Source organism: Monodon monoceros, unplaced genomic scaffold (assembly GCF_005190385.1).
Source record: "Monodon monoceros isolate NGI ecotype Baffin Bay Population unplaced genomic scaffold, NGI_Narwhal_1 Super_Scaffold_10, whole genome shotgun sequence".
NCBI classification, from domain to species: domain Eukaryota; kingdom Metazoa; phylum Chordata; class Mammalia; order Artiodactyla; family Monodontidae; genus Monodon; species Monodon monoceros.
In genome coordinates, this window is record NW_021703766.1 from 49,268,100 (window position 1) to 49,287,638 (window position 19,539).

A 19,539-nucleotide genomic window follows, 5' to 3' on the forward strand; every position below is an offset into this window, starting at 1 on the left:
CATTGCATGGTTACTGCTAACTATCAATAAGCCAAGGCCTGCAAACTGCTAAGTGCAGGCTTGGAACGCACTGAACGAGGATAAATCTCAACCAGTCTTCAGGAACGTTTCCGCATCTTCTGTACCCTCAGCCAAGACGTTCCTCTGCGCAGGCGCGTCGGACACTTTCCTCCAGCCTGCCCCTCCGCGTGGGCGTGGCCTGCTCTGCCGCAGGGGGTTATGGGCGGAGTCAAAGAGCTACTTCCGGGATTTCCTTCCCTCTCAGAGGAACAACCTTCTTTGTATGACTGGCAGTAGTTACCGGCCAGTAGTGATTGGAGAGAAGACTGACGACCCGACCCATTTCGGAGCCTCTCTTCTGAGTTGACCAATTGCAAGCATTGGAGGGCGGGTTCTTCTCTGGGGCGGGCTATAGTGACGGGCGTCTGTTTTGACTAATGGGAACTTGGCCGCGAGTAAGCCAGTACCAATCAGAAGCGAGAAGGCCGGATCCTGGGGCGGGGCTGGAGCTTCGGCAGTTGAACCGCTCGCGAGGAGGGTTGTCCGTGGAGAAGGTGAGAGGCGGCGAGAGTAGTTGGTGCGCGGGCTGGGGTAGTGATCCTGGGGGGAGGGGGGTGCTCTGGGGGGAGAGTGGGCTGGGCAGGCAGCAGAACTGGCAGTGTGAGAATCGGGAGGGGTTGCCCTTTAACAGGGGTAGAGTTGTGAGGCAGAGGGCAGTATGTGAGGCGGGGGGCGTTTTCTGTTTCGCAGGAGGCTCTTTAAAGGGGGAAGTGTGTAAAGTAGGAGACAGGAGATGGTAAAATATAGAAATGTCCTTGTAAGATAGCCTTGCGATTTAATGGGAGGTTTTAAGGCAGAGGGTTATTATAGAGCATTGTGGAGTGGTGGAAGTCCCTGCCATCAGTTAAACCTTTGATTTGGGTGGAGGGCAGGTGAAGAACGATATTGAGAACTCCAAGGATGAGGGTGTGCTTTGACGAGGTGTGAAAGCTTATGATACACGTAGCGTTTACTGAAGGCTTACTATGTGCCAGGCACCTACCAAGTGTATTATGTGAATTAACTCTTAAACTTCTTAACCCTACCGGTGGCTAAGAGTGTGGGCTCTGGCGTTGTGTTGCCTGAGCGCGAATGCTGGCTTTGCCACTGGGTGAGTTGTTTAACCCTCTGTGCCTCAGCTTCATCATCAGTAGAATGACCTCCTCTCTTCTCAGTCTGTACCATTCACCTTGTGGCCTCACCCAGTCTCCTGGCTTCATATGCTCTTTATGTAATGATATTTCCAAGTGTCTATCTCCAGTCGGGATATCTACTCTGAACTCAAGACTCATATGTCCAATGGCTGGCCCTTCTCTACTTGGAAGTCCAGCTGACATACAGACTTAAAAACTTGTCCCAAACTAAACTTGGCGTTTTCCCCCTTCAACCTCCAAACCCAGTTGATGGCGGTCCCGTCCTTCCAGGTACTCAGGACAGAAATCTTGGAGTTGTCGTTCACTCCTCCCTGTTCTTTCACCCACGTACTGTCAATCAGCAAATCTCACAGGCCTGCCTTCAAAACACATCCAGAATCCAGTCGTGTCTCACCACCTCCCTTGCTACTGCTCTGGCCTAAGCCATCACCTGTCCTTACCTGATGTTTTGCAGTGGGCTCCTCACTGGGTCCCCTGCCTCTGCCCTTGACCCCGCGGTCAAGTTAATACAGAAGTCAGATCATGTTGCTCCCCTGTTCAGACCCTCCCATGGCTCCCATCTCACGCAGTAAAAGCCTTTGTCAAGCCTACAAGGCCCCACCTGATCCAGCTCCCCCCCGCCGCCGCTCTCAAATCCCACCAATCCCACTTACTCACTCTGCTTCAGCCACCCTGGCCCCCTTGCTGTCCCTCAATCATAGCAAATACATCCCCACTTGGGGAATGTACTTGCTGTCCCCTCTGTCTGCATTGAGTTCCCCCAGATGCCTTTGTGGCATCTCCTTCAAGTCTCTGTTCAAATGTCAACTCCACAGACAGGCCCTCGCTGACCACCCAAACTAAAATAGCTCCTGCCACCCTCTGGCCCTTCACCACCTGGCTTTACTTTTCTTCATAAGGTTTACCATTACCTGACATATGTTAGTGTTTGTTTATATCCACTGGGCTTCTTAGACGCCCCTCACTAGAGCGTTGGCTTCAAGTGGATCTAGAACTCAGCACCTAGAAACGTACATAGTGCTTAAAAGGTGTTAGTTGTACTGTTCCACCATTACCACCATTTCGTGGGGGGTCTCCCTGTGATATAGGGCAGGGTTGTTGAGCTGGGAGGGTGTTGGGGTCTAGATGAGATCATAAACTGGGCAGATTGTGGTGGCCACGGGCAGAAGATCTCAGCTCTAGTTCGTGCTAGGGGAGCTTATAGGAAATGCAGATTCCTGGGCCCACCTCCAGGAATTCTGCTTCTGTAGGTTTGGGACCAGGCCCAGGATGATGCATTGTCATCAGGATCCTGTGTTGATGCCGAAGGTCTGCGGCCCTCACTTTGAAAAACAGGTCGGTTCAGAGCTTGGGCTGGAACTCTCATCATTCAACTCCTCTTCTGTGGCTGGCCCAGTGCTAGGCCATGTTGGGGACTCTGCAGTGATCGAGGCAGCCCTTTACCCAGGCTGGGAGTCAGGGAGGGCTTCCTGCAGGAGGAGACATTGGAGCTGAGACTTGGAGGATGACAAGGAGTGAGCTGAGAAGACCTTGCTTGTATCTCCAGTGCCTTGAACCCCGCCTCCTGGCATCGATCATTAATTCACAAGCAGCCCCCGATCTGTGCCAGGCCCTGGGTGCTGAAGATACAAGAATGATCAAAATGGCTGTGCCCTCATGAGCTTCTGGTCTGGCAACTAGTCATCAGCTAGTTGCACAGATGGTAACGGTTGACCAAGTGCCAGGCTCTGTTTGAAGCACCTTGAATTGACTAATTCAATCCCCACAATAATCCTGTGTGAGGTGGGAACTCTTATTTTCCCCGCTTTACTGATGGGGAAAGGCCCAGAGAGGGTAAATGCCTTCCCGGGGGTCACATCGTGGGTTAGGATCTGAACCCAGGAGTCCCCAGCCTGCAGCGTGTACCGTGCTTAAGGTGTGAGCCCACATTTGGATTTGTGCTGGAAGGAAGAGAGTTACGGCAGGAAAAGGAAGGTAGTCAGGGAAAGGCAGCTGAGTAAGGAGCAGGGGGATGAATGTGCCAGTCCCTCGCTGCAGGATTCCAGGCAAGATGCTTCATCCTTTGTACAATGGGGGACGGTTGCAATACCTACCAGAGAGCAGAGTTACGGGTGAGTCACTGGTTGGTAGGCGTGCCTAGTCCTTATCTAAGGCGAAAAGCATTTGAGGGACAGTGAGGGAGGGTGTCTGATATCCCAGGGGGTGGTGATGGGCTGCGGTGGGCACTATGGGGGTCTGGATTGTGGGTGTCTTAAAGGGCTTTTGGGTCCATATAGTCCAGGCGGATAATGTGGAAGGTTTTGATCTGGAGTGCAGGGCTAAGGGGAAGGGGATTCCATCCAGCCCCAATTCACCCACATGGTGGGGGGCGGGGCAGTGAGCTGGGGGCTCGGAAGAGTCACTGAGGCCAGGCCACGTGTATGAAGGTGAAGTGGGGGGTACGCTGTATTGGAGACTCCAGCTAGGTCATGACTGGCGGGAATATTTGGTGTGGGGCGTGGTGGTGGCAGATGGTGGGAAAACAACCATCGGGTAGGGGCTGCCAGGGGCGGTGATTTACCCATGTCTGGTGTAGGACATGGTGATGTGGACTTGTTTTGGGGGAACCCAGCGTGGAGGACTGTCAACTCCGGTCCTGGGGTGAGGGCTGTGAAATCTGAAATATCCGGGGAGCATAATTCGGGAGGAGGAGCCAGGGGCGGTGATGTCACACTGGAAATGGAGAGGGGGTCACCTTAGTGAAAGATGAGAGGGCTGGGGGTTGGAAAACTGAGTGTGTGTACACGCGCGTGTGCACTGAAGCCATGATGTCATAAGGCCGGAGAAATGGTGTCAGGTGTGTGGACCAGAGTGGGGCGCTGGGGAGTCCACCCGGAGTGCACTAGGTGGAAGTGCTGACGTCGCGGGTTGGTAGGGGCGGGGCCTCAAAGGCACAGCACCCCGGCTGGGTTGCGGAGGTCACTAAGCTGAGGCGAAGAGGAGCTGGGAGAGACGTGCGACTGGAACAAAACCAGCGACCAGGATGGGCCACTGGTCGGCGGTCACAGACCACTGGTTGGAGTCACAGAGCAAGGATGGAGGATGCAGGTAGAAGGACAGGGTCGGCAGTGGGGGCAGGGTGGGGCATGAAGGAGGGAGGGAGTGACTCCGTGCCTGGAAAATTCCAGAACTTGGGGGGGAGGGGGGCTTCAAGGAGGGCTCTCCAAAGGGAAGAGAAGTGGAAAATGGGGGGTGGTGCGGGGAGTTTACATAGAATTTGAGAGGGAACAGAATCCAGGTGAAATATCAGGGTTACAGAATACAGGCTGAAAATGGGGTGTGTGTGGAGTAGAACCCTGGGCAAATATGCAGACAGGATCCAGGCGGAATACTGTGTGTGTTGTGGGGGACAGGACAAAATTCAAGTAGAATATGGGGGGAACCCCAGTAGAACATGGGGGACTAGGAGAAGGGGAGTGACCAGAATCTCGAGGCCATCTAGGGAGTGAATGATGGGGAGCTGGGGTCAGGAGGGGAGAGTCAAGCTGGCTGGGGAGTGTGGGATTTATTCTGTCTAGAAGAGAGGATGGAGGGAGGGAGCGGGCGCAGTTTGTGCAGGTGAGGAGGCAGGTAGGTGTAAGGGGAGAGTTGAATTCGGGAAGAATATTCAGGGGCTTACTATCTGGAGACTGAGGTGTTGGCTGTGTCATCAGGGCAGTGGGATGCAGAAAGGCCCTGTTATCTAATGAAGGCCTATGAATGGGGGGCTTATGTAGGGGAGTGGGGAAGGAGGAGGGCAGGGCCGGGTCCCCTTCTTCCTCTGCCTCCTCGGGAGAGTTGGGTACCAAGAGTGGGGTGGTGAATGGGGCGGTTAGGCTGCGTGGCTTGTCAAGTGTTCCGCTGCTGCCTTTGGCGCCGTGGTAGCCGGGACAGCGCAACCGCTGATAGGCTTGCGGGGTCTGAGGGGCGGAGTGGGTGGGCGGGGTTTAGGACACCCGGTTGGGCGGGGCCAGCGCTGCCTGGCACCCGCACTACGGGCCAGGGGATGAGGGATATGTTGAAATGTGTAGCTGTTTGTTTACCCGTAGATCAGGAATTATTAACCTCCCCCCCGCTTCTGAAACCCCAGAGAATGAAAGTACAGTTATGAGAGTGTGAGTGGGAAAAGGGTCTCCAGATTTCATCAGTCCGTCCAAAGCACCAGAGACCCCCTCCCCCAGATAAAGTTAAGAGCTTGGGTCTAGAGGCAGAGACGTGCCTCTCAGGATGGCTGGGGCTCTGGCGATTGTCCTTGGGCATTTGAGAAAGGGGATCTGTGGATGAGCCTGGGGATGTGGTATTCTGGGAGACTCTGAAATTACTTGCAGAGGTTATGGATCTATTCATTTATCTGGGGAGGGTTCAGAGATCTCATTAGATTCTCAAAAGCTCAAGGACTCTAAAAAGATTAAAAATCACTGACCTAGAGGGACATCCCTGGCAGTCCAGGGGTCAAGACTCGGTGCTTCTGCTGCAGGGGGTGCGGGTTCGATCCCTGGTCGGGGAACTAGGATCCTGCATGCCGTGCAGTGGCACGGTCCAAAAAAAAAAAAAAAAATCACTGACCTAGAGATTCAGGGCTCAAAATATTAAATTTTCCAACATCAGACTTTGGGAAGGACTAAATTGGGGAAAGTGTGAGGACTGAAGGAGACAGTGGGGAGAGAAGGAGGTCAGGCACTGGAGGAGTCCCCATGAACTGGGTTGGGGGCATCCCTGGGTGCCTCTGTCTTTGCAGCACCTGTGGGACTCTGCACAGGGCTCTTTTTCTCACAGAGCCACAGTTTCCCCATCTGTACACTGGGAAGGGAATGGGCTGGCCTTGTCTCTCTAGTCCCTTTCAAGCTCAGAAACAACAACAAAGTAATAATAACAAGAATAGCGATGACTGGGAGTGGGGATGAAATAGGTGAAGGGGATTAAGAGGTACAAACCTCCAGCTATAAAATAAGCCACATAATATGATCAGTAATATTGGAATAACTTTGTATGGGGATAGATGGTTACTAGGTCTGTCGTGGTGATCATTTCATAATGTATGCAAATGTCAAGTCACTGTGTAGTACACCTGAAACTAACATAATGTTGTCCATCAACTGTATTTCAATAAAAAAAAAATGATGATGATGCCGATATGTATTGAGTGCTTGCTTGGGTCAGGGATGGCTGAATTTCACCAAGGATTTTAACATGATTAATTCATTTAATCCTTACACCAATCTAAGGAGATAAACGCTGTTATCCTTCTGTGGGCTTACAAAGGCCTGCAGGAACATCATCTGGCCCGTTACCTCTCTGATCTCCTCACTTTCCCTCTCTCCTTCCCTCACGCTGACCTCCTTGGTGTTTTCAGAACAAACTAGGTACATCCTGCCTTGGAATCTTTGCCTGGCTGTTTCCTCTACCTGGATCCTAATCCCCAGATATTCACCTGTCTTCCCCCCCTCCCTCCTTCCAGGCCTCTGCTCAGCAGGGAGGGGGTGGCCCTTCCCTGACCACCTTAGCTAAAAGAGCGACCCCTACTCGCTAGTATCCCCTTTCCCCACCAGTTGACATTTTTATGCCTCTAACTGTTGCCACCCTCTTGAGGGTAGGGACAGAATCTGGTTTCTCATCATATCCCCAGCACCCAGGATGGCACAGGCTTTAAAGATAAGGAATCTGGCTCCAAGAGAGGTTAAGTTACTTGCCCATCTAAGTGCACATAGCTGAACTTGGACAAGAACCCAAACAGCCTGGGGCTCCCATTCTGAACCACTCCATAGAATTCATGCTGAGGGTGGAGGCCTACCCTGTCCTCCAGCTCCTCATAGAACTAACAGTGAGTAGTAGTCCTGTTGGCTGAGAGAAAGTATTTATGCTTACAGCGGACTAATGAAGAAGTTCAATTATTAATTCAATGTAAATGATTTAAGTTTATCATGGATAATCTGTTATCCATGCACTGGCTGTTCTCTCGACTTGGACCACTTTCCTTAGGGATAGCCACTTGGCTTGTTCCCTGACCTTCTTCAGTTCTCTGTCCAAATGTCACCTCCCCAGGGAGGGCTGCCCTTGACCCTCTATTTAAAATCTCTGCCCAGCCTGATCTCAGTACTCTGTCTCCCTTTACGGCTTGACTTTTCTCCACAAATGTTTAAATAAATGAATAAACAATAAATATATAATGAGTATAAGGATTAATAAATTAATAATCAATAGTATTAATCTTGATCCTCTTATTGGAAATCATATATTCTATTAACCAGTGTGTATTGGGCATAGTAACGTGCAGGACACAGTTCCAAGTGCTTTTACATGTATTGTCCAATTTAATTTTCATGACAGCTCTATGAGGTAGGTGCCATTATTGTACCCATTTTCCAGATGAGGAAATTGAGGCACAGAGAGACAAAGTCTCTTTCCTAAGGTGGTACATGGTGGAACCAGGATTCTGGCCTTCTAGCTCCTGAGTCTAGGCTCTCAGCCCCTCCGGGTCTCTGTCTCATTCCCCTCTCCAGCGACACTGGCCATGGACCAGCCAGCTGGCCTGCAGGTGGACTACGTCTTCCGGGGTGTGGAGCATGCCGTGCGGGTGATGGTGTCTGGGCAGGTGCTAGAGCTGGAGGTGGAGGACCGGATGACGGCCGACCAGTGGCGGGCTGAATTCGATGCCAGCTGTGAGTGTGCCTGCCTGGGTGGGCTCACTTGTCCTTCCCTGGGCTCAGCTTCTCCCAGAAGATGAGGCCAGTCAGGATCCTGTCCACCTGCCTCTTCTACCTGACTAGAAGCTCTCTAAGCTGGGGAGGGGGTGTAGGGCTCATCTCTTGGGCCAGAGGCACTGGTGTTGGGGAAAGGTGGAAAGCTTGGGTGCATTGCCCTTGGGCTGGGCAAGTGGTCAGACCTCAGGAAGGACTTTTCTCCCTACCTAGTCATCGAAGATTTGACTCACAAGACAGGGAACTTCAAACAGTTCAACATCTTCTGTAACATGCTGGAGTCGGCCCTCACCCAGGTAGGGGCCAGGGTTGGGGGCTGGGGGAGCTGTCTGTTCCCTGGGTCTCTGGGAGGGTAGATGCCCACCTGATGTATGCAAGACCCTCTACCTTCTCTTTCATTGAAGGAACAGGGCTATCGTTTTCTTTTCTTCTTTCCCAAATGTAAATACCTTATTCTGGTTGTAATTCTAATGATAATGATTATCATGGAGAAAATTCAAGTCTCAGAGAAATGTAAAGAAGAAAGTAAAAATCACTCCATTCCCAATACTCACTCCTAGTAATATTTTGTTAATATATATATATTTTTTGGCCGCACTGCGTGGCATGTGGGATCTTAGTTCCCCAACCAGGGATCAAACGCGCACCGCCTGCATTGGAAGGTGGAGTCTTAACCACTGGACCCCTGGGAAAGTCCCTTTCATTAATATTTTGATGGAAATCACTCCAGCCATTTCTGCATTTCTGTATTCACTTGTGAACGTGTGTGTATTTGCAGATCTATAATTTTATATAGTTGATATATTTCCCAAGGTATTCTGTAGCCTTTTAAAAGATTTAACAATAATTCATAAAAATTTAGTCATGTCAGTGGATTCATTTCATTTCATTCATAATCATTCATTTCATTTACTGAGCATCTGTTGTGTGCCAGGCACTGGAATACAGCACTAAACAAAAGAGACAAAATTCCTGCCCTCATGAACCTGACAGCCTAGTGGGAGAGACAGACAATTGAAAAAAATATATAATGTCAAATAGTTAAAAATATTAATAGGAAAAAAAGAAGCAGGTTGGGGCTTAGAGTGACACAGACGCTATTTAGACATCATTTAAAAACTGTGAACTACATTATTTCTCTGGTTACAGGTATAATACGCACTCATAAAACTGTGATGATATTAAAGTAATGTGTGACTTAGAAAGTAAGAGTCTAAATTCTGTTTCTATCCCCCACCTCAGACTGTTAACATTTTGGTATCTATAGGCAGTATAGCATAATGGCCAGGATCATGGACTCTGAAATCAGTGATCACTAGCACTTACTACTTGGGAACTGTGGGCCAGTTACTCCATGTCTTAGTTTCCTTATCTGTAATGTGGGGATGATAGTGGTCCCCATTTCATAATGTTATGAAGATTAAGTGAATTACATGTAAAAAGCTTAGAATAGTGCCTGGCTCATAATAAGTGCTATACAGGTATTGTCTATTTTTATTATTATTACAACTTTTGAGTTTGTCATCCTTGTTAGTGGTTGCTTAGTATTCCAGTATACCCATGCATCATGATTTATTTAACCCAGTGGTTCTCAAGCTTTTTGGTCCCAGCGTGGACGGACCTAGAGAGTGTCACACAGAGTGAAGTAAGTCAGAAAGAGAAAAGCAAATATCGTATAATAAGGCATATATGTGGAATCTAGAAAAAATGGTATAGATGTTCTTATTTGCAAAGCAGAAATAGAGACACAGACGTAGAGAACAAATGTATGGATGCCAAGGGGGAAAGGGGTGGGGTGGGAGGAATTGGGAGACTGGGATTGACACATACACATTATTGATACTATGTATACAATAGACAACTGATGGGGACATAGTGTATAGCACAGGGACCTCTACCTAATGCACTATGGTAACCTAAATGGGAGGGAAGTCCGAAAGGGAGGGGATACCGTTATGCGTATGGCTGATTCATTTTGTTGTGCAGTGGAGGCTAACACAACATTGTAGAGCAACCATACTCCAATAAAAATTAATTAAAAAAAAAAACTTTTTGGTCTCAGGACCCGTTTATACTCTTAAAAGTTACTGAGGACATCAAAGAGCTTTTGTTCATGCAGGTTTTATCTATCAATATTTGTTTGCCATATTGTAAATTAAAACTGAGAAAAATATAAAGATATTTACAAATTCATTTAAAAATAACAATAACAAACCTGTTACTGACCTAAATAACCTTTTTATGAAAAATATTTTCAAAACCAAAATTATTTAGTAAGAAATATAGTGGAGTTTTTTTTTTTTTAACATTTTTTGCAAATCTCTTTAATGTCTGGCTTAATAGAAAACTGCTAGATTCTCATGTGCTTCTGCAGTCTGTTGTGATATGTCCTGATTGACGTACATGCAGAAAAATCTGCCTCAGGAAGATATATAGCTGAAAAAGGGAGTCCTTTAATAGCTTTTTCAGATAATTGTGCATATCCTCTTTTGCCAGCACATTAAAACTGGACATGTGGTAGTTTCTTAAAGGTTTATCCCAGTGCGGAATCTGAGACCATCCCAGTGAACTTTTCCTGTTCTGTGACATTAAAATCTATTGGTGTGTCTTTACTTTGCAGGGATCTTTTCCCCATTTTCTAATATCATGCATTTGTAGCATCATTTGTAACATCATGCATTGGTCATTTGGAAAATATTGGTTCACGGAGTTGTGCAAATCTTCCAAATGTTGACACATTTCATTATATAATATCAGGAAGTCATATTTGTTAATATCCTCACTGATCTGTCCAGGAAAGCCTTTCAACACTGAGAAGCTATCAAGCACACAGTGGCAGATACAAGTTTTCGAAAATTCTAATTTTCACTTTAGAGTTTGAATTTTATTGTTGCAAAACAAATACCGTTAGCTGTATTTTTTTGAAGTGACAGGCTTGCTTTGTTCATTTTTGAGAAAATGCTTGCCAAACATCGAAGACTGAATAACCGTAGTTTTTGTCAGTACCTTTTCAAGTAAAAATAGTGTTCCATGAAAAAGTGGCTAATTTAGCTCAAAATTCAATCACACAAGTGCTTTTTCTAGAAAATGTCGTACCTTGATATGCAGCTGAATGTGTACTTTCCATTTTGTCACACACAGTAGTAAAAATATGTGCACTCAAGGGTCAAGAGTCAAAAAAATTAATAATTTGGGGCTCCCTGGCGGTCCAGTGGTTAAGACTCCGCGCTTCCACTGCAGGGGGTGCGGGTTCGATCCCTGGTCAGGGAACTAAGATCCTGCAAGCTGTGCAGTACGGCCCCCCCCAAAATTAATAATTTTTACAGGTTTATCAAGGACATTCCTAGGTTGCATTTTCTGTGTTTTTATCTAGTTATTTATTTATTTGTGTGTTTCTCCCTCCTTCCCATCCCCCTGCGGAGACTGCGTGGCAGTGGAATATACAATGGTTACTAGTGCATTTGATGCCCCTGGCTTGCTTTCTGCTAATGGGCACCAGCAGTTTTACCCACCATGACTTTTGCACCCTCAGTGCAAATGTCAACACAGCAAAAAAGGCAGATGACATCTTAGTATTATTATGCAAGGTGTTTTGACCCCATGGACTCGCCTGAAAGGGTCTTGGGGACCCCCAGGGCTCTGTGGACAGTACTTGGAAGCCCCAGCACTAAGCTGTCTCCTATGGCTGAGCATTTAGGTTCTTTTCAGTTTCTCCCTCTGATGATGTCCTGTGGCAGCCCCTCATGGGGCAGGGCCATCTTGATCACCAGCCTCAGTGTGGAAAAGCCCAACCAACCTAAAGAATGAATGGGGCGTGGCCCAGGTGTGTGGGTTGTGTGCTCTGGGTATGGCCACGTTGGGTCTTTTGGCAGCTCCTCCCATTCTCTCCAACAGAGCAGTGAGTCGGTTACGCTTGACCTGCTGACCTACACAGATCTGGAATCCCTGCGGAACCGAAAGATGGGAGGCCGCCCAGGCCCCTTGGCCTCGAGATCAAGATCGGCCCAGCTCAACTCCAAGCGCTACCTGATCCTCATCTACTCTGTGGAGTTTGACAGGTGGGTACAAGTATACCCACCAGGCTGGTAGCTGGTGGTCAGGTGGGAGAGGACGTGGATAGAACTTAGGAACCCCTGGTACCCAGGGCTAGGTGGGGATGTTGCTTAAGCCTAGCCTTTGGAATCTTCAGTGTTGAGGGTTATATCATTTAGTATTGTGTTTGGCTACAAGTATCAGGATAACCATTATCAGTGCCTTAAACAATAGTTTATCACATAACGAGATGTCTAGGTAGATGGCTGCTACTCAACAGTTTTGTTAGGGACTCAGGCTCCTTCTGTTTTTGTTCTTCTTTTCCTCATCCTTAATGTGTTGGCTTTTTGACTGCACCCTTATCTCTTCATGGTCACAAAATGGCTGCTGTTTCTCCAGGCGTTGCATCTATATCAAAGAAGGAGGAAATGGAACAGGGCTGTGCTTGTTAATTGTATCAGCTGTTTTTATCAGGAAACTAAAAGTGTTCCCAGAAGACTCCCAACCAACTTCCTGTAGTATTTGTCTAGAAATGGTCACATGTCCTTTCCTGGGTGGATTCTTGGCCTCTGAGATGCCACGGTTCTAATCCTCCTTCTCAGGATTCACTACCCGCTGCCCCTCCCGTACCAGGGCAAACCAGACCCTGTGGTCCTGCGGGGCATCATTCGCTCACTAAAGGAGGAGCTGAGCCGCCTTCGAGGGCTGGATGGCCAGGACACTCGGGACAGCCGGGAAACTGAGATCTGGCATCTGCGGGAGCAGTAAGTCTGGGGGTGGGGTGGGCGGTTGGGGCTGGGGGGGACACATCCCATCATGCACTGCGGGACCCAATGCTTAGCATTGATGGAAGGACAGCCATCCCTCATTCCCCAAATACTTATTCTGAGCCCCTCCTCTGTGCCCACCATGTGTTAATGGTGCTGGGGACACAGCAATGACCGAGATAATTCTGGCCCTGTCCTCTCCTGGGGCTCCCAGTCCAGTGCGGGAGACAGATCTGTCTGTAGACAGGGAAGATTCACCATGGATGGGGCTGAGGGAGTCCAGAGAGAGACCTGACCCTGCCTGGGAAGGGAGGGGTGTTCCAGGCAAAGGGAACAGCATGTGCAAAGACAGGGTGCGAGGCAGGGCTCTATTCAGTTGAATCCACCTTCACCAAGCGCCTCTCTTGTGCTGGCCCCTTCCCTGCCCATGGTGTAGTGCCAGCGCAGGGGGCAGAGAGACATTGATCACATACCCACCTGAGTATACTGCAAATGGAGATGGGGTTAGGCAGGAAAGGGAGCCTGTGTTATGGGAGGCTGTGACAGGAACCTGATGGGCATGTTTACCGAGTGCCTGCTGTGTGCTGAGGGCTGTGGAGGGGCTGACTGGGACTTGGTCTCCATCTGGTGGGGGCCCCACTCATTGGGGAGGGCTAATACTATTTTTAGTAGTAGTAATAATAATAATACCAGTAGCTATTGTTTATCGAGCATTTAATTGTGTGCCAGGGACTCTGTTCAGTGCTGTATGATTTAACGGATTTAATCCTCCCAAAGTAGGCATTACTATTGTCCCCATTTTATAGAGGAGGAAACTGAGGCCCAGAGAGGTTAGAGAATTTGCCCCAGGTTACACAGTGAAGTAATATGGCCTGGCTAGACCTTGAATCCAGGCAGTCAGCCCAAGCCACCTTTGGTTCCTCAGCCACTGTGCACTGCTGGCAGGTGCTAGCCCAGGACTGAGCGCTCAGTGCTGCCTGGGAGGACCAGACCTCTCCCCTCCCAGAAGTGCAAGCTCATGGGGCTTGGAGAACCTTGCGAGTCTTCCAGGTGCGTGTGCATGTGTTTCCCAGGATGGCCACAAGGTGGCGTCATCTGCCCTGAGATCCACAACTGGACAGTTGGTTCTTACCTTTCTCTTCCCAGCTTGGAGTTAGGGAGTTTGGGAAGACTCCAAGATTCATTCATTCAGTCATCCAACATTTACTGAGTTCCTACGGTGTGCCAGGCACACTGCCTGGCCCTACCGATGTCTACTGAGCCATCACTCAGTGCCAGACACAGTCTAAGCGCTCTTTATAGATTCCTACAACTTTATCAGTAGGTGTTATTATTATCATCCCACTTCACAGAGATGTGAAGTGAAACTGCCCCAGGTCACACAGCTTGTAAGAAGTGGAATAGAGTTGGATGCCATCAGCCAGGCCACAGAGCCCGAGTTCCTACACAGTGACCAGACAGCTGGAGTGAGGATGCAGACAGAAAACATAATCGCACTGATCAACGTCAGCTCCACCATGATTGGTGCTGGGAAGGAAACATACAGAGAGCCAGGAGAGGAGAGAATAGAGGGACATGACAGCCTGGCTGGGAGGGCAGGCAGGCTTCCCCGCGGGGGGGGGGGATGTGATGTTTGGAGGATGAGTGGAGTGGTTCCTGCCAGGAGGAGGAGAGAGGGTTTAGGAGGAGGGAATTTTGCGTTTGCAAAGAGCACCATGGGAGAGGGAGGGGGGAGGAGAGGAGGGGAGGGGGGAAGTCAGCTGGAAGGGACGGAATGGGGAAGCTCCTTGGAGAGTGCGGGGGAGCCACAGATTTAAAAAAATGTTTTATTGGGAAAAATTCCAAGCACGCACAGTAGACAGTAGTATAATGCACGTGTACTTGTGCCCCAGCTTCAACGGACTTCAGGGAAGTCCCTGGATTTTGTTGATTTTATCTCCATGGTTCACGTGGTCCCCCGTTCTGTTTATTTCCCGCGAAGTGGTTGTTAAACCTATAGGCTAATCAGATTCAGGTTTCTGGGACAGTGCCTTCCTCTGTGGGGCTGTGTATTTGCTACTGTCAGGTGGTGTTGGGACTGATGGGTTTGGATGTTGAGAGCTGGATCCCTGTCTTATAAAGTTCCTATCAGCTCAGCATCTCTTGATGGCTTTCATTTGCATTTCTCTAATTACCGATCAAGAAATGGTGCGTGCCCAACCCAGTGGAGGAATGAGGATTATGGGACCATGCCCCTCACCCCTCCCCAGCATTCACTTTCTACCTGCTCCTCCCAGGGTGTCGCGTTTGTCGGCTGAGAAGCGCGAGCTGGAGGCCCAGCTGGGCAGATCGCGCGAGGAGGCGCTGGCCGGGCGGGTGGCGCGCCAGGAGGTCGAGGCGCTGCGCGGGCTTGTGCGCGGCCTGGAGCTGGAGCTGCGGCAGGAGCGCGGCCTCGGGCACCGCGGGTCCGGCCGCCGAAGCCAGGATTGCCGCCGCCTGGCCAAGGAGGTGAGGGGGCGGGGCGGCCGGCTGGGCGCTGGCGGGTCCCGGACTTTGGCTTCAGTCTGGACCTCTACGCTCCTCTTCCCAACCGGCAGCTAGAGGAGGTGAAGGCGTCGGAGCGGAGCCTGCGTGCCCGGCTGAAGACGCTGAACACCGAGCTGGCCATGTACAAGAGGGGGTGAGGGGCGCGGCCCGGAGTGGGTGGGGCCTTGGAGCTGTGGACCCCGCCTGCAGGTGGGCTCCGGGCGTGGTTGGGCGGGGCCTAAGTGACGGGGCGGGGCCCAGGTAGGGTGGAGAGGGCGGGTAGAGCCTGAGAGTGGGCTAACGGAGGGATGAGTGGGGCCTAATGGACTGCATGGGGCATAGGGAAGGACACACACAGTAGTTGAAAACGATGGGCGGAGTCTGTAGAGAGATGGGCAGGCCTGAGGCGGCATTCAGGAGGCTGAACCTGGAGATAGGGACCGAAAAGGGGCGGGGTCTGAGGTCTAGTTGAGCGAAAGGGCGTGGCTAAGCATGTGGGTATCCGAGTGATGTTTGCCGGCATGTACTGGGGTGGATGTTGAAAAATTGGGAAGGGTTTCCAGGGAGCTGTGGGAGACCTCTGGGAGAAGGGCCTGGTGAAAGGATGTGTTAGGTTGTAGGGAAGTGACAGATGGGTTTGGGGGGGCGTGGTTTGTGGGGCTCCGATAGGGGTGGACCCTGGGAGAAGGTATCTGTGAGGATCGTGTAAGTACGTGAATGTTTAGGAGTTGATGGGGGATGGGCCTGAAGTTTCGGAGATAGCGCAGTCCGGCAAGAGGCTTGGGATAGGAGTTGTCGTCGCTGGTGGGAAACTGACAGTGGGCTTTGTGCTCCCAGGAGACGGACTACACCGGTGGTGCCGCCCTCGGCCCGGGAAGATCGGGCTTCGACGTCTCGGGAGCGCTCCACGTCGCGTGGCCGTGGCGCTGCCCGCTTCTCATCCCGGGAGAGCGACCGCGGGGGCCGGGGTCAAGGCCGCCCTGGCCGCCCCTCGCCCTCGCCCACAGGTCTGTGACGACCCTGCTCTGCCCGTGGGAGGAGGTGGATGGAACTAGAACTGTGGAGGCGTTATCCTATGACTCCAGCCTCCTCTTCTCTCCACACCCCACCCCGACCCGGTCCTAGGTGGTCGCGTGCCCCGTTTCGACCCAACAGCCTTTGTGAAAGCCAAGGAGAAGAAGCAGAGAGCGATCAAGATGAAGTTAGCGCCCATTTTCTCCTCACCTGCCCATATCCCTGCCCCTTTACCTGACCCTCTGACCATCCATCCCCAACTCCCATCTCCATCACCTGTCACCTGCTCCATCTCTCTCCTTCCCCCTACCTGCTCTTGCTTCCCGCCTGACCTCCATCCCCTCTCCTGATCGCCAGCCTCCCCCATCCCCCCGCCCTGCTTATTTGTCTCTCCCACCCCTACCTGGTCTGTGTCTCCGCATGATTTTTCCCTATTTAGGTGTGACCCACGGGGCGCAGCGACGCCCTTTCCCGAATTAGTTGGGCGCACAGGTGGGCGTCTCCTTTCTTGTTCTCCAGGCAGCAGCAGCAGCGAAACCGATTGGGCAGCGGAGGAAGCGGGGACGGTCCATCCACCTCCTGGTCTCGCCAAACTCGGCCCCCCGCAGCCGTGACCGGTCGAGGAGACGCGGCTAATCGCTCCCGAAACCGCAGCTCCTCGGGTAACTGGGCCGGAGCGCGCGGGACTGGCAGACGAGCTGGGCGGGGCTGTGGCCAGTGCAAGAGGCTCACATTCTCCTTCTCCCTCTAGTGGACAGTTTCCGCAGCCGCTACTCGTCCGCCAGCTCCTGCAGCGAGTTCGAGGATTTCTCTGAATCCCTCCCTAGAGGGTAAAACTTGGGCTGGGGGAAAGGACCGCCCCCAAACAGGTGTCTGGGGAGACTCGAAACAGTCTTTTGCGGGGAACTTGGGTGATGGAGGCTGGAGCCTTGAAACCAAGGAAGAGGGCCAGGTGGGAGGTGCCACAGACCCCTCCCATTGGTCCTTGATTACTCCATCCTCTCAGCGTTCGTCGCCGGGGGAAGCCGCCCAGCCCCACCACCTGGAGTGGGCCCAATACGGTGAGTGTCTTTCCTCAGGCTTTGGAGGAGGCAGGGGCAGCGTTAAACCACCGGAAGCTCGCTGGCCCTTTCTCCCATGATTCCATTCTAGGGGATCAGGTTGTAAAAGCGGCTCCGCAATGCCTCTGGAGGCAGTGTTTTTGTTTTGTTTTGTTTTGTTTTTTTGCGGTACGCGGGCCTCTCACTGTTGTGGCCTCTCCCGTTGCGGAGCACAGGCTCCGGACGCGCAGGCCCAGCGGCCATGGCTCACGGGCCCAGCCGCTCCGCGGCATGTGGGGTCCCCCCGGACCGGGGCACGAACCCGTGTCCCCTCCATCAGCAGGCGGACTCTTCTCAACCACTGCGCCACCAGGGAAGCCCTGGAGGCAGTGTTTTGAGACCTTTGGGTTGGAGAGGAGGATAGGGCTGAGGTGGGGGCAGGAGACTCTGGTTAGGAGCACCGGCTCTGGCCTCAAATTGCCAGGTCTTGAAACCTGCCTCCCCTCCCTAGAACCTGTGTGACTCAAGGTAGCTACTTAGCTTCTGTAGCTCAGTTTCTTTATCAGTTAAGTGGGGATGGTAATGGCATTCACGTCTGAGGGTTCTGGTGAAGCTACAGGGAGCTTATTTTGCATATAAGTACTCAGTAGGTGTCAACCCTTAATTTTTATGAGGTCCTTTGGTTCAGAATTGCCGGTGGGATTTGGGGGGCAGGCATAGAGGGTGCCTGACCCCCTTTCCTGCCACCCCCAGCAGCAGAAGCCTAGCCCCCTGGAACGCGGCCGCCGTCAGAGACGCCTGGCGGACTCGGGGGGCTCAGTCCCCATCAAAGGTGAGCCTGGGACTCCACATCTCCCCCTCACCTGCCCCAGAGCCCACTGGGATGCTACTGAGGGCAGGATATTGGGCCCCTCATGGACCCCCACAGCCACGCCTGCTCTCACAGAGTACAGCTCAGACCACCAGGCAGCTGACATGGCCGAAATCGACGCCCGCCTGAAGGCCTTGCAGGAATACATGAACAGACTGGACGTGCACTCGTGACCTCAGAGAGAGACTACTGCCCCTCCAATGGATTCGGATGGATTCGGCGTGAGGGGCGGGGCTGGTGTGTCCTGGCCCCACCCAGGCCCCGCTCCTCCTGGTGCTGTTGGGGTCTCAGGTGTGTGAGGCCCCAATCCCTACGTCTCCCGCAGGCATTGCATTCTGGGAGGGAGGGTAAGTGTGTTTTGTAAATAAACCTATGTGCCCTTGGGATCCCTCAGCTTATGACTGAAGGGTCGGGGTGGAGTGAGGAGGAATGAAGATTGGGTGGGGAGCGGGTGTAACTGGGACCTGTGTGTATTTCTGGCCATGCCTATGACTGGGCGGCAGATTGGAGTACAGGCTCAGAAAAAACTCCCGCACTCTCTAAAGCAATGGGGGGGGGGGAACCTGAGGGGTGGGAGTGAGCAGCTTGTCCCCAGAGGAGTTCAAGCAGAGATGCTGCCCAGGATGTCTTTGGCGGTGTGGTAGAGAGGGGGTGTCTTGCCGCATGGCTCACTGCCCGGGAGGTGAGGACCCCTGAGCTTCTGGTGGTGACATCTCAGCTGACTTGGTGCTGTTCCTGTGCTGTGACCTGAGGCCTCTGGGTTCTGAGCTGTGATTTGGCTTCCAAGCTGGGATCTCTGGGGTCTTGGTTCAGGGTCGGGGCCTCTGGGTTCTGAGCAAGGTCAGAGTTCTGGGAGGTTGGGGGGCAATGGCTGGGATCTTACGGGGGAGAGAGAGCGTGGGGAGGGGGATGGCGGGACACAAATACAGTTTAAGGTTCGCCTTTATTGGGGGAGGGGGAGGCAGTGGGGTTTCTGATGGGGTGGGGGTGTGTGTGAGAAGACGGACAGGGCCTTACACGCGGTGGTAGTGTGACCATTGCTGGATGATTTCGTAGAGCTGGTAGCCTGGAGAAAGCGCCTGCTACACATCCCGGTGTCCTTTGACCTCGTAGCTAGGAGTCAAGACTCTGGGCTGCCCTGATGGCGTGGGGCGGGGGCACCCGATCTGTGGGAGGTAGAGGCAGGAGTTAGGCTGGGGCTTCCTCGAAGGGCAGAGGGAGTGTGGGTAGTGCTTCTGATTTTGTACTCTGAGCTGGCCCGCTAGGGCCCAGAACCCAGCCTGCCGCCACCAAGCAGTGACTTAACCTCTCTGTGCCTCAGTTTCCTCATCTGTGAAAGGGGAGAATGACAGAACCTCTCTGTGCCTCAGTTTCCTCATCTGTGAAAGGGGAGAATGACAG

At 51.8% G+C, this 19,539-nt stretch overlaps 2 protein-coding genes across 4 annotated transcripts in view; one reads left to right on the forward strand and one right to left on the reverse strand.

The window, feature by feature from the left end:
* The first annotated feature begins 515 nt into the window (after nt 1-515).
* On the forward strand, nt 516-18,559 carry CCDC61 (coiled-coil domain containing 61). Of its 3 annotated transcripts, none has more exons than XM_029235555.1 (14): nt 516-554; nt 7,712-7,870; nt 8,123-8,205; nt 11,804-11,967; nt 12,544-12,705; nt 14,985-15,195; nt 15,285-15,367; nt 16,051-16,220; nt 16,339-16,414; nt 16,747-16,889; nt 16,979-17,057; nt 17,234-17,288; nt 18,021-18,099; nt 18,214-18,559. In XM_029235555.1, exons 2-14 carry the CDS (start codon nt 7,723-7,725, stop codon nt 18,309-18,311), a joined length of 1,551 nt encoding a protein of 516 aa, XP_029091388.1. In that variant the 5' UTR covers nt 516-554; nt 7,712-7,722; the 3' UTR covers nt 18,312-18,559. The 3 variants fall into 3 exon arrangements, with proteins under 3 accessions (XP_029091388.1, XP_029091407.1, XP_029091398.1); XM_029235574.1 differs by having other exon boundaries at nt 18,024-18,099; XM_029235565.1 differs by lacking the exon at nt 516-554 and adding an exon at nt 2,444-2,528.
* A 519-nt stretch (nt 18,560-19,078) lies between these two features.
* The window catches only part of PGLYRP1 (peptidoglycan recognition protein 1), a 4,038-nt gene continuing 3,577 nt past the window's right edge, over nt 19,079-19,539 (reverse strand). Inside the window, 2 exon segments of the mRNA XM_029237451.1 lie at nt 19,079-19,266; nt 19,268-19,304. Of these exon segments, the coding sequence (XP_029093284.1) occupies nt 19,152-19,266; nt 19,268-19,304 (152 nt within the window). The 3' untranslated portion in view covers nt 19,079-19,151.